The sequence below is a fragment of the Trichoplusia ni genome, chromosome 9 (assembly GCF_003590095.1).
Source record: "Trichoplusia ni isolate ovarian cell line Hi5 chromosome 9, tn1, whole genome shotgun sequence".
Classification (NCBI taxonomy): domain Eukaryota; kingdom Metazoa; phylum Arthropoda; class Insecta; order Lepidoptera; family Noctuidae; genus Trichoplusia; species Trichoplusia ni.
In genome coordinates, this window is record NC_039486.1 from 11,115,333 (window position 1) to 11,128,615 (window position 13,283).

At 35.4% G+C, this 13,283-nt stretch overlaps 2 protein-coding genes across 2 annotated transcripts; both read left to right on the forward strand.

Annotated features, from left to right (window-relative positions):
- Positions 1–419: 419 nt before the first annotated feature.
- Positions 420–7,679, forward strand: LOC113497353 (non-specific lipid-transfer protein). Its single transcript, XM_026876882.1, has 2 exons — positions 420–1,526; positions 7,017–7,679. Exons 1-2 carry the CDS (start codon positions 420–422, stop codon positions 7,515–7,517), a joined length of 1,608 nt encoding a protein of 535 aa, XP_026732683.1. The 3' UTR covers positions 7,518–7,679.
- A 2,940-nt stretch (positions 7,680–10,619) lies between these two features.
- On the forward strand, positions 10,620–11,613 carry LOC113497355. Its single transcript, XM_026876885.1, has 2 exons — positions 10,620–11,050; positions 11,231–11,613. The coding sequence occupies exons 1-2, from the start codon at positions 10,687–10,689 to the stop codon at positions 11,575–11,577; spliced, it is 711 nt and encodes a 236-aa protein (XP_026732686.1). The 5' UTR covers positions 10,620–10,686; the 3' UTR covers positions 11,578–11,613.
- Positions 11,614–13,283: the final 1,670 nt, after the last annotated feature.

A 13,283-nucleotide genomic window follows, 5' to 3' on the forward strand; every position in this document is an offset into this window, starting at 1 on the left:
ACTGAGTAGTCTGTGTGTAACACAGAAGAAATATCAATTTGCCACCTGTGTATCTACAGCTTAACTTTGTTTTTGTGTCATGGCGCACTCGACGTCATCATCAGTCACGTGACCAGTTTTAGCGAATAAGAAATCCGGAATCGTGAATACCTACTTTTTAGATTGCCCAAGTTGGACTTTTAACTTTATTGAAGTCTCTTTGTCGTCCGCTCACCTTCACTGTCGTTGTGTTAATGTACTGGATTATAATATATTAGTTTTATCATATCAGTAGATACTGCAATCAGCACTTGGTGTGGTGAAGTTTGTTATCAAATATCAACTTATTTGTATTACGTTTGCCATTTTCGTCACTGTGTACGCAGCAGTCCGAGAGTCAACTGTCATCTTTGTCGAGAGGTAATTATTAACTTTCCAAAATGCCTAGAAAAGTGTTCGTTGTTGGCGTCGGTATGACCAATTTTATCAAGCCGAGCACAGGCCCCGACTACCCTGAGCTAGGCAAGGAGGCGGTGCTGGCGGCGCTCGCGGACGCCCGCATCAAGTACGACGACGTCCAGCAAGCCGTGTGCGGGTATGTGTTCGGGGACTCCACCTGCGGCCAGCGCGTGCTCTACCAGGTCGGCATGACCGGCATCCCCATATTTAACGTCAACAACAACTGCTCCACCGGCTCTAACGCCCTGTACCTTGCCAAAAAGTTCATCGAAGGTGGGATCTCAGACGTCGTACTAGCTGTAGGGTTCGAAAAAATGGCTCCCGGAGCACTCGCCGCTGGCACCTTCAACGACAGGACCAATCCCCTGGATAGGCATACTCTGAAAATGGCAGAGATGGCAGAGCTGTCAGCTGCACCCATGACTGCTCAATACTTTGGTAATGCTGCTGCTGAGCACATGAAGAAGTATGGAACTACAGAGGTTCACCTTGCTAAGATAGCCGCCAAGAACCACCGTCATGGTGTAAAGAACCCCAGAGCTCAGGGTAAGAGGGAATACACAGTAGAGGAAATCTTAAAGTCTAGAAGGATCTATGGACCCCTCACTAAGTTGGAGTGCTGCCCCACAAGTGATGGAGCTGGTGCTGCAGTCCTCATGTCTGAGGAGGCTGTCATCAAGTACGGGCTTCAATCAAAGGCTGTTGAGATTATTGGTATGGAGATGGCTACTGACACCCCTGCTGTGTTCACTGAGAACAGTTTAATGAAAGTGGCCGGCTATGACATGACTGGTATGGCTGCCCAGCGCTTGTACCAAAACACTGGTATTTCACCAAAACAGGTTGATGTGGTGGAGCTCCACGACTGTTTCGCTGCCAATGAAATGATAACCTATGAAGGTCTCCAGTTATGTGGAGTAGGTGAAGCAGGCAAGTTCATTGATGCTGGTGACAACACATATGGTGGCCGCGTTGTAGTGAACCCAAGTGGAGGTCTCATAGCCAAGGGCCATCCTCTAGGCGCCACCGGGCTGGCCCAGTGTGCTGAGCTATGCTGGCAACTGCGAGGTGAAGCCGGAGAGAGACAGGTTGGTTAAGTAAAAGGTTCTTATGTTTGGGGTAATGTCGTAGCAGGTAACATGTCTGGTCTTGTTATGTCTGCTTTACACAATGGGTTTCATACTTTCCAAAATGACTCTAAAAGGTAAGTTCTAATTGGAAATACATTAATTAAAAAATAACATTCAAAATATTTCAATATTATAATGTCCAAAATATACTCTTGTATACAAAAAGATTAGCGTTTAGCCTTCACCATAAAAAACTTTGACATCCTAATAAAGTTATAAAATTTGTTGCTCAATAAATAACGATAAATAAGTTCATGATAGAATATCTTTTCATACCTACTATAATCTTTAAAAAAGTAATTATAAAACACAAATATTAGTACACTACATATATATTTTTTTTTTCGTAGTTATTAAAATCTTACAGAGAAAGTTGAGTAATTGAGTACAACTGTTATATTTACGAAAAAACTTGATACTTTCTCCTGCATCATTGTGTATGTTTCATTCAGCTTTAAACTGTTATTGGTAATGGAATTTTATTTATTTGTGATTGTTTGTTATGTTTTATCTGTAACTTGTATTGTTATCAATTTCACTACAAAGTGCACTTTGATCTCTGCAATCAATTCTGATTCTAATATTACTAGAAGCTCATGGGTTTAGCTTTTGTTGTAATAGTCGTTTGAATCATTCAAAACAGCGTATTTTATGATTCTACTATTTCGCCTTAGGACATCTTCGGTTAGACATTATTAACAAAATTTCGTAGTCTTTGAAGGTCTTTACTTTATTAATTTTTTAGTAGCCTGGTTTTTTTTCTTGGTTGTGTACTGTCTGTTCTATATAATTATGGTACCTAATGTCTTTTTGCTCCTTAAGTCTATTTATCTCCAAATAGTTCCTTACTTCAGCTTTCTTGGCTTCAGCCTATATCTCTTTGTCTTACTCGCCGAAAGATCACGGTTTTAAAGTACTCGCTATTTAGACATATCTTTTGTCTATATTCAATGATCCAAAGTCATGTATCTCGAAATTTAATACGCTGTTACAAAGTCTGGCCAAAGTACCAAGTTCATTTACCACGTCAATAATTTTATGTTGTTAATAACTTTTTTGACAAATAATACATACGCACAATAAGCACCTTGAGTCTTTTTCTCATGTTTTTTTTATACAGAACATCTTGATTTTTTCGCTTTTAAATTTAATTATGAATTATTAAAGTAAGATAACACCATTATATTAGGATTATTTGAGGGAAACTTAATATAACCAAGACGTTTTTTGTTATAATCTGCATTATATCTGCTCCTTAATTGCAATAAAACGAATGCCGGAGCTATAAAGGTCATAACTTACTAAACGAAGAAACCTTCTTCAATTAAGATCCTATTTGAAAGACACTAATTTGTTTGGTTATAGTCATTGATATTTCGTAAAATATGTGTTCTGGAACTGTTATTACGTACTTCAATAATTATCGCCTCCTCTCGAATGTTTATCTTGTTTCTATATGGTCATTGCTCCGGTTATGTTCCTCGTATATCACACATAATTTACGATAGTACGAGTTTCTAAGTTTTATAATATTCTGTTTTTACGTTGAAAGAATTTTCTGGTCGCAAATAACCTTTGGACCAGATAAAATCTTAATTAATGATCAATTAGTATTACAATGCGGCTTTAGGTACTAATAATTTGTCTCACATTTAAAATGCATCACAACATAAAATATAATGCCTCACCTTATTTGCCGTTGCTAAGTTTATTTATTAACATTTTTTAGATAAACAAAATAAATAGCGTTGAATAAAATGTCTTATGACGACGGGACAAGTCGCAAATTCATGTTGCAGGTTAATATCCCCCATAGCGATATCTTGAGGAGAGTTATCGCTATCGATAACTTAAGATAATATTATATGATATAATTTATTATTGTATATTATGACGTCTATGTTGTACCTATAACTTTATATCGCCATAAATGACTTTGCGCAAATGTAATACTATCTAGTTCACAAAGTAATGATAGCAAAGGAGCCAATATAATAAAGACCGTCGTATTTACGAAGGGTTTAAAGAAGCGCCACTCTTAGTGACATGCTACCTTTGTCACGGCCCGGTAGAATATTGAGACTGATATACGTTGAAAAAAGATTTAGTGACGTTTGTGAATGCGACTGTACCCATGTCTTGAATGATATAATTATTTATACTTACGTTTTTAAAAAGAACCTATATTTTTGTAAACCTTCAATATAAAATTTTATATTGAATTGAAATATGATAGGTGAAAATATTCAATAAATAAATTAATTTAGCACCTACATAGGCCAATGCATACATACCTAGTTTAGCAAAAGTACGTTCTAGTATTTCATTTCGATTATAATGTTCGTTATCTTCAAACATGCAGACCGCATTCGTTACTAATAGTCAATAAAATCTAATATTAACCTAATTAATCACGATATTATTATCACTATTGTAACCATTTTGAGGACCTATCACCTCTTTATAGTGAGAAGTGCTTTTGTGGAAAAGTGGCGACGCTTAACGTTGTCTCACTTTTACACATCTAAAGCTTACAAAACGAATAATCATTATACAGAATACAGTTCCTAAAGTGATAAGTTCGCAGTTATTTACAAATCGCCTTACTCCGTCTCTAAATATCATTATCTGATAATTGCGATATCACATTTAATTAATTACAAAAATCCACATTATCTGTTAAACCATAGATAAAAAATGGATTTGATTTACTTTTATTACACGTTCTAGTTTCATTAGAACCTTATTTAAACTTGGTTAGTAATTTTATTTTTAAAATATTCATTCATCTTACTGTAAATCTGCTTTGACTTAACGGGTTTTTATACCATCACCATCAGTTGCTCAGAGATATTCATTAAGTGAAGTGTTTTTTGTTGGTCAGTTGAAAATATATTTTAAGTGTACTGCTACTGTTTTACTCAAACTGGGTTTCTACGTTTTATTTTAGGCTTTTGATACTTACGTTTTGGTGAGTTCAGTGCAAATAAGTTTTTTCAAGTTGAGTGCAAAAAATCGATGTACCTATACGCCTGTTTAAGACCGCGTGAATTCGTAATTTGAAACAGAATATTATCTTAGAATATCGGATATGGTTTATACAATTGTAAAATACAGTAACAGCTGTAAAATTGGCCTTCTTAAACCTTGTCTTTATACTATTTACGGGCAAAGTAACAGTAAAGCATCGCACTATCATACAGCCATGCATGTTACTCGGCCCTAATGAAGTAATCGTTCATCAAGGTGTAGCGTCGACTTGTAAAAAAATCTCATTCGTTTAGTGAGCGATCCGTGATCATATTGCAAAGTTAAGTTTAAATCTTACACAAACAAGCTATCTTGCAAGATTTAACACGTTTGTTTTTAAGTTTCTGGCAACGGTCTAAAGGTACATCCAAACCGGTTCAGTGTGAATATTCATTGGGTCAATATAGCGCTTCGAGAAGAAGCAAAATGTGTTGTCTAGTCTTTTATATGCTGAATTAAGGACAGGTTTTCTAGATGGCCGCTGTGTCTACTATCAGCTGGTAATAAAAGAATGCTAGTAATATTGCTAAGGGCCAAAGGTCTCACTTTATCATTAATCCTTGTCTATAAGCATTTAAACAATATTCGCCTATAAATTACACATTATTTAATCTCTGATAGTTTGTCACAAAACAGGTATTAATAGTTCTATCTTTACAATCATGGTAATACTTTTATCCATTTTATGACTGAACGTTTTTGATCTACAATTACAAAATGGCGCCTTAGATAATTGCGTGATAGCAGGTAATCAAAATAGAAGTTCACAGATCAGCAAATTGTTCTCTGAATTATGAATGCAGAGGAATTAATTATTATAAAGTGTTATAAAATCTGAATAGTATAAGACACTTCATATTAGTTCAGGATATTTTTTTAGAAAAATTGCAAGAATAATATTAATCAGAATTGAGGAATTCTTATTGAAATGCTCTTGTGCAAAGAATTTGATGTTGTTAAGTCTAATTATAGACGATTTCCTTGACCTGGCGTTCAAACACAATACATGCATTCGGTCTAACTAGCAGTGAACTCGGCTACTAATTATTCGACTTTTAGTATGATTTTAAATTACAGGCAGAATTTTTAATGCATTCGAAAATTTTCTGTCATTAATGCTTTAACAAGTACTGGCTGTCTAGTGTAGCTAAGTGCGCTAAAGAGTATAATTTAGTCGAGTATTTACAAGAAATAATGGGTATTACGAGATAGTAAACTTTAAATGAGTATTCCATGACCTTCGATGCCAGTGGCGCCAACTAGTGAATGAAATGGCGAAAACTTTTACATACATCGAACTTATGAAATCCTATAGTTGCAGCCTTTACGACCGGCTAATGCTTATTCATTGCTGCATATTTTACTGGCTGTGACAATGACAGACACATTTTATATATAATTATATTTTAATGGCCTGCTTAATATACGGTTTGTAATCAAGCGACCAAAGGTCTTGTGTTATCGAATTTAACCCTTAGTGACTGTCGCGGGTATATTGTAACCCAAAATGTTAAGTCAAATGATTTACATTTTATGTCATTATGGGAATAGGACTTTTTGATTTGTTACATAAAAGTTACAACAGATTTAGGTGTCCTAATGTCTCTTATGTAGTTAACTATTAATTCTACATGATAGAGATAGACCAATCTTCCTTACAACAATTTTAAAAAACAAGGATCACTTTTCTCTTTTATTGAATAGTACTGCTACACTGTTTTGCTCCTAGGAGTCGCGTTCGTTGTTTCCCAAAAATATTAGCCAAAAAATCTTGGTCTTCAGAACTTGGGTTTTATTTTTCATACCTTATTTATAAATTCACTTAAGTTATGTCTCATTGTCTTTGAGCACACAATGTATTTGTTGCCAACCCGTAACATAATTATGATTCATCAAATCAATTTCATGTTGGGTCTGTTGTTTTCTTTGGTCTACAATATTTTTGGGTTTAGTGATTTTGTTCTGTCTTATTTTTAATAAGGGCTTGTCACGCAAGATCTCGTAGCTCGTAGACAGAACTCAACCTATTCTTGAACGAGTATATTTCTTTCTAGTGATTAATAAATAAATGCGGATTTTTCAACAAAAACATAAAAAAGTCATCATATTACTACTAAAGTATTGTAATCCAAGCCCAAGGGATTGTAATTAATCAGTTCCTGTAGATGACCGCAATATTCCTTGTGGTTTGCACGTTATGTCACAAGAACAAATGTCGAACAAACAAACAATGAATCTCTCATATGACTAAAGAAATTTGCTATAAACTATTAGCATTGAAAGCTGACTTGGAAGTAAAGAGACTACGATTAATTATTTAATTATTTTAGATTTCATTACTCAGTATTTAAATTCCTTTCATTGTTAGCACACGCTTTGAAGGTGTAGAAACTAATAAGTTAATGTAAATCACTTCAGGTGCCGCGCGCCAAGATCGCTCTACAACACAACCTTGGACTAGGAGGAGCAGTCGTCGTCACCATGTACCGCAAAGGATTCACTGACATCACCCCCAATGCGGTGGCCGTCGCTGGCAACCCAGAGGACTTCAAAGTCTTCAAATACATGAAGATTCTTGAAGAGGCAATGGAAAATGACCCCGACAACCTCATCGAGAAGGTCAGAGGCATCTACGGCTTCAAGGTCAAGAACGGCCCCAGCGGCTCTGAGGGCTACTGGGTCATCAACGCCAAGGAGGGCAAGGGCAAGGTGACCTACAACGGCTCCGACAAACCCGACGTGACCTTCACCGTCAGCGACGAGGACGTCGTCGACCTCATCTCCGGCAAGCTCAACCCCCAGAAGGCTTTCTTCCAGGGCAAGATCAAGATCCAGGGCAACATGGGCCTCGCCATGAAGCTCACAGACCTGCAGAGACAAGCCGCCGGCAGGATCGACTCCATCCGCTCCAAACTGTAAATGATGACCAGTAGCGAACTGGTGCTAGTTTGTATCTTGTGGTTACGGACTTGAGGTAGGGGTACTTTATACTAAGCGATCACACCAACTTTATACTCGGTATGACAATGAGAGTCACAAAATGACAGTCACGGTGCAATAAAGGTTCAATATTACCTTTAAGAATAATGTTTTTATTTGTATTTACAGTTATACGATCATTCCAAATGATATTTATAAATAAATGGCACTATTATTGTTATTAAATTAGATTTTTGTATACGTTTTTTGTTTTCTTTTTCACAAATGTTGTTCTTGTAAGTGATATTACTAAAGCATAACAATACCTAAGTATACAATAATATGCAAAGTTACGCCTTAAGTTCATAATTAATTCAAGGTCAAAATACAAACAATGCAAGTACATACTTAATCAACCCAGAAAATTCTCTGAGTCTAAAAATAATGGTTAATTATGTTCCATGAATGATATCAGCGTAATAATAAGAGAATTTCCACTGATAAATATATTAGTACTAGGTTTTACTAGATTGTACTAGATTTTTTACAAGATATCTAAGTGCAAATGAATAGGTGAACAGCTACTTAGTACTGCACGTCCTTAGTATTTCGTATCACTATGGTATACGGTAAAACTTATTGTTGTAATCTAACTATCTAGCTTTAGTAAATACTTAAGATACAAAAAGGATATAAAATTGACAAATACCTGATAATAAGATTATTTATGTAAGTTGTGATAACTCGCGGCATAACATGTTATGGCTTGGGCAGTTTATTGCAGTACATAAATAATATTTTACAACACTGATGTGATAAAAAGTGTTGAAGTTATGGTAGCTATTAAAAACATCTTGAATTTGGTACTAGGTTGGCTTAAAAAAAAAAGGTTTTAATATTTTTAAGTGGGCTGGTTTTAAGTGGACCAGGACAGAGAATCGTAGGAGGATTTGGAGGAGCCCTTTGCCCAATAGAGCAGAGTGGGCTAGATAAAATAAAATCGGGACCTGGGCATTTTTTATGTTACTTAAACTGCTATTTGTTCATGAGAATTTAGATGAGGCAGTGAGAAATCATTTTCACTGGTCTTTGTAGCGTATGCAGGGAGTCCTTGAATAAATCAGTTGGTGGGAAGCAAGCAGAGTGTGGAGAATTGGTAGATTGTGGACGGCACAATTGTGGTATTGATTTCTGAAGGTAACCGGAATTGTTAAGTTTAAAATGAACTTTTTTCGTTTGAATCTGAACTTGCAGTTAGGTACAAGGACAAGTTCTAGGTTTTGCTATAAATACGTCATATTCGTCAAGATCTTGATAAAATTAAAATTTGAAGTACGATATCGCACCTGGTGTTACCACATGGTGACACTTAAGGTTTTCATTTAACAATATCTTGAAGCATGACGTGAGTAGCGATATGACAATAAACACGAGATAACTGAAGATAAAACAGATGAAAGAGAGATCTATGATGTCCTAATACTTACGTATTTTAGCCGAGTATTAAGCATGGTCATCCGTCATGATACAATAATATAATTTATGGGATTGAAAAGAAAAATAGATTGCATTAAAGTTTGATGCCAGCGCCATCTATATTTAATACAAATAATAAGGCTACTGGTTTCTACAGTTTCCACAATCTATCGCTAGATGGCATTGCCAGATCTCAGTTGATATGATAGGTTAGTTTTGTTGCCTTCAGGGAGGCTTTAGAGCGCTTGTAGACGTCCGTTTTTTTCACCGGATAACGGACCGTGTTTTTTGCCGGATTCGCGGTGGTGTATGAATTATAATGAATGTGTGTACATGCACCGGACATCGGTCCGGCGAACAATTTACGCCGGATGCACCACCCCTTCCCCTCGGCGCGACGGACACCGGTCCGGTGTAAGAAATGGCGGTCATCCACGCCAGTGTATTGGTGCGTGTTGACGCTGCCGGACGTATTGCCTGTTTTCTGTTAATTGAGTGCCGTCTACCTGCGTTCTTTTAAAAATGGGTAATATTGACATGGAATTGTTAATAAGTTTGGTTGAAAATAGGCCTGTACTGTGGGACAAAACCCAAGAGTGCTATAAAAATAGACAGTCGTCTTTTGCCGCTTGGAGAGAAATTTGTCTTGCGTTAAATGAAGGTTTTGAAACGATGTCCGAGAAAGAAAAAAATGATTTTGGTAAGTAACATTTTATTTTCATTATTTTTATGCATGTTGATTTTGCCATGGTACATGCCCTACTGGTGACATGAAATACTCTGCATATTTGTTACGAATCATATTTGCTGTTACATTACCTCGTGTTGAATGGGAACGAGGCAAATGGCATAGAGTAGACACCATGTGTGAACTAGCAGTGTCAGTAGCATTATTAGCAATACCCTCTACTTTATGAATTATGTTTTGTAATAAGCAGCATGTTTTTACAATGTTAACAGCAGTATCTGTTGAAACATTTAATGGTCTATGCAAAATCCTCCATTTATTGGATAAAATACCAAATGCGCATTCGACGTAGCGTCGCGCTCTTGTGAGACGATAATTGAAATTTTTTTTTATTGAGTCAAGTTGATGCCCACCGTAAGGACGAAGTACGTGTTGATGTAAAGCGAAAGCTTCATCAGCAACAAATACATAAGGTAACTCACTGCCTGCACCTGGCAACTGCTTAGGTCGAGGAATATTTAATTTATCGCCTACTATTCTTTTCCAAAATTCTGTTTCTTTAAATACTGCTGAATCGCATTCTTTGCCGTAGGCTCCAACATCAATAAAAACAAAATTATAGTTTGTGTCTACCACGGCCATTAATACTATTGAGAAATAGTGCTTGTAGTTGAAAAACATTGATCCACTTTCTTCTGGCTTGATGATTCTAATATGTTTTCCGTCAATGGCTCCCAAGCAATGAGGAAAATTTGCATTGGTCTCGAAATTTTTTGCTATTGTTAACCATTCGTCTTCCGATGGTAGTTTCATATAAATTGGAGAAAGGGTTTCCCACAATGCTTCAAATACTTCTTGTACAATACAGCTGATAGTTTTTATACCCATTCTGAAACTGTAATGTAGATCACTAAATGTGTTCCCTGCAGCTAAATATCTGTAACAATTTTTTCTTTTTTAGGCAAAGATATAATAAAAAAATGGAACAATGCAAGAGATAACTGGATGAAATATCACAAAAAAGTTAAGGAATGTAAATCCGGCTCTGGTGCAAAAAGTCTACGAAAATATAAATTCTACGATCAAATGCTCTTTTTGTGTAAAATTGTGACTCGCCGAACAACGGAAGCAAGTATTACATCAGAAAAAAACATCACACAATCTCACAACAAAGAAACTGACTCACAAACCAATAATGACCCTACCGCACCAGCCAATACTACCGATTTAACAAAAACAAGCAAGAAGAGAAAGACAGACTGTAGCGAAGTTGATCGACAAATGCTTACTTTAATTAAATCAGTTGAAGATGAAGACAAGAGTAAGAGTATGTGTTTTTTCAAAGGTATTGCTCCGATTGTAGACAAGTATAGTAAATAAATAAATAAATGCGGACAACATCACATACATTGTTCTGAACCCAAAGTAAGTTGCTGAAGCACTTGTGTTATGGAATTCAGATACAACGAAGGTACCACAAACACCCAGACCCGAGACAATGTAGAAATGTGAATTTTTACATTGACCCGACCGGGGATCGAACCCGGAAATAGTGATGACGATTATGTTGAATTCCAATATGAAGTCATTAAAGTTATGAGAAATTTAACTCGGAGAAATCAAGCGTCCATGCAGCAGCAAAATTACAATTACAATATTAATCGAGGCTACACTACGGCTACACCCGACTACAGGATACATGAATATCAACCAACACAACCCATTCCATCGACATCCAGGATGCCCTATGAATATCAGCCAACACAACTCATTCCATCCACATCCAGGATGCCTCAAGAACTCATGCAGCAAGATGATTCCAAATCTTCAATTATTACTGAATTAAGTTCAATCACATCGCCTGATTACGATTTCGATTTTTCTAAAACTCCTTAATTTAATTTTTGAGTATAATAAAACAATTACTACCTACTAAATTTTGTTTTAATTAATACAGGTAATCAATCCCCTTTTCTATAATTTGAAATTGAACATCTCTTTAACATACCTTATCGTAACGGCTAATCTCTCTGCCGGGGAAATAGATTTACGCATGTCAGTATCCTCGTGTCTTATTTTATCATATATGGCTGTTAATAATAGTTGAAAGGTTTCTTTCTTCATCCGAAAATAATTGTAAAATTTAGTTTCATCTTCTTCCAACTGCGTAAAAAGAGTTTGAAATGCACCATATTTTTCCCTTTCCAATAATATAGGATGCACCCACGATAACCTTTTACGTTTTTCTATTTCTTTTTGTTTCTTCTTCTACAAATAGTAGGCCAATACGAGTTTTTTTTTCTTATTATTCGACATTTCACACGTGTGTAATCTCTGACTACCAGTTCAAAACTAACGCATATAGACGGCAGTCCATCCATCCGGTAAAAAAAATATGTATACAAGGATAGCCGTTTATTCACGGTCCGTTATCCGGTGAAAAAAACGGACGTCTACAAGCGCTCTTATGGTATAATCCTTTGTTCAAGTAACATTTATTTGCCATATATTTCGTTACTATCTTTGTCTTTACTTAAATTATAAAGAATGGTTATAAATAAAACACTTATTTTGGAAATCATTTCATTTTATTGCTCCACAAGGTAGGTACTTATAAGCTTTTATTTTCAAGTAAAAACACACTTACGAAACCACATGTTACGAACATGTGTGTACATAACAGAACTTTATTCATTTATAATCTTATATATCTAATCTATCAGGTACTTTACAATATACAATGAGTTTTCCACTGTCAAGTATAAAGAAAAAATATTTTTGCATAATCCACAAAACATACAAACAGGAATGTTTCGTTGGATTAGAGGTTTCAAGCCGCAACATATTCGTTTCTGATATTACACACACAATTCATAATCAGGCCGTTTCTCCAAGACATGTTGCCTTAAAATAATACAGTCGCAAATAATGTACAAACAATATATCTTCGCATCCCTGTAAATAATAATATAATGTTATACAACATACTCCTATGTTATCTGCTATACCACCAATATTGGCCATAAAATAAAAAATATAGTAAGTATAAATAGGCAAGATAATTATAATTGAGGAGTTATATCGTTTGTAATATTATTCCGACAGAAATGAGATTATAAATCTCATATTTTATATACATATAAAACCGTCCGCTACTAACTATTGCGTTTCGGGACTTCTGGTTATGATGTTACATCATACAAGCTAAAAATGGCGCCAATTTTTTTTTCTTTTGAGAATTTAAAAAAATAATTATAAAGTTATCATGAGCAATCATAGAGATGATTTATAGCAGTTTTAATTATAGGTGTTTCAAAAACCGGAATATTTTTTAAGAAAAATATAATATATTGGTATTATTAGAAATTAAGAGGTTTTAATTGGCTTTTAGACGTATTTATTACACCTGCTGCCATTCCTATGAGCATTCCTACGTGCAATCCACAACAATATTGGCACAAAACAAAACAGTTTACATTCTTAAATATATCGTTATTTATAATTTCTGAGACACATTTTTTATTTATCCATCAATCCTTTGCTTCCACATAGGAATGGCATTAAATATGTAAACTACAGTAAGACGTGTTAGAACTAATTAT

What these genes read in the sequence shown, in the direction of transcription:
- LOC113497353 (XM_026876882.1), top strand. Translation starts at nt 420, where the DNA reads ATGCCTAGAAAAGTGTTCGTTGTTGGCGTCGGTATGACCAATTTTATC. An exon ending in GTGAAGCCGGAGAGAGACAG is followed by an intron (nt 1,527 to 7,016) that starts GTTGGTTAAGTA and finishes AAATCACTTCAG; the next exon opens with GTGCCGCGCGCCAAGATCGC.
- LOC113497355 (XM_026876885.1), top strand. Translation starts at nt 10,687, where the DNA reads ATGAAATATCACAAAAAAGTTAAGGAATGTAAATCCGGCTCTGGTGCA. An exon ending in TGCTCCGATTGTAGACAAGT is followed by an intron (nt 11,051 to 11,230) that starts ATAGTAAATAAA and finishes TCGAACCCGGAA; the next exon opens with ATAGTGATGACGATTATGTT.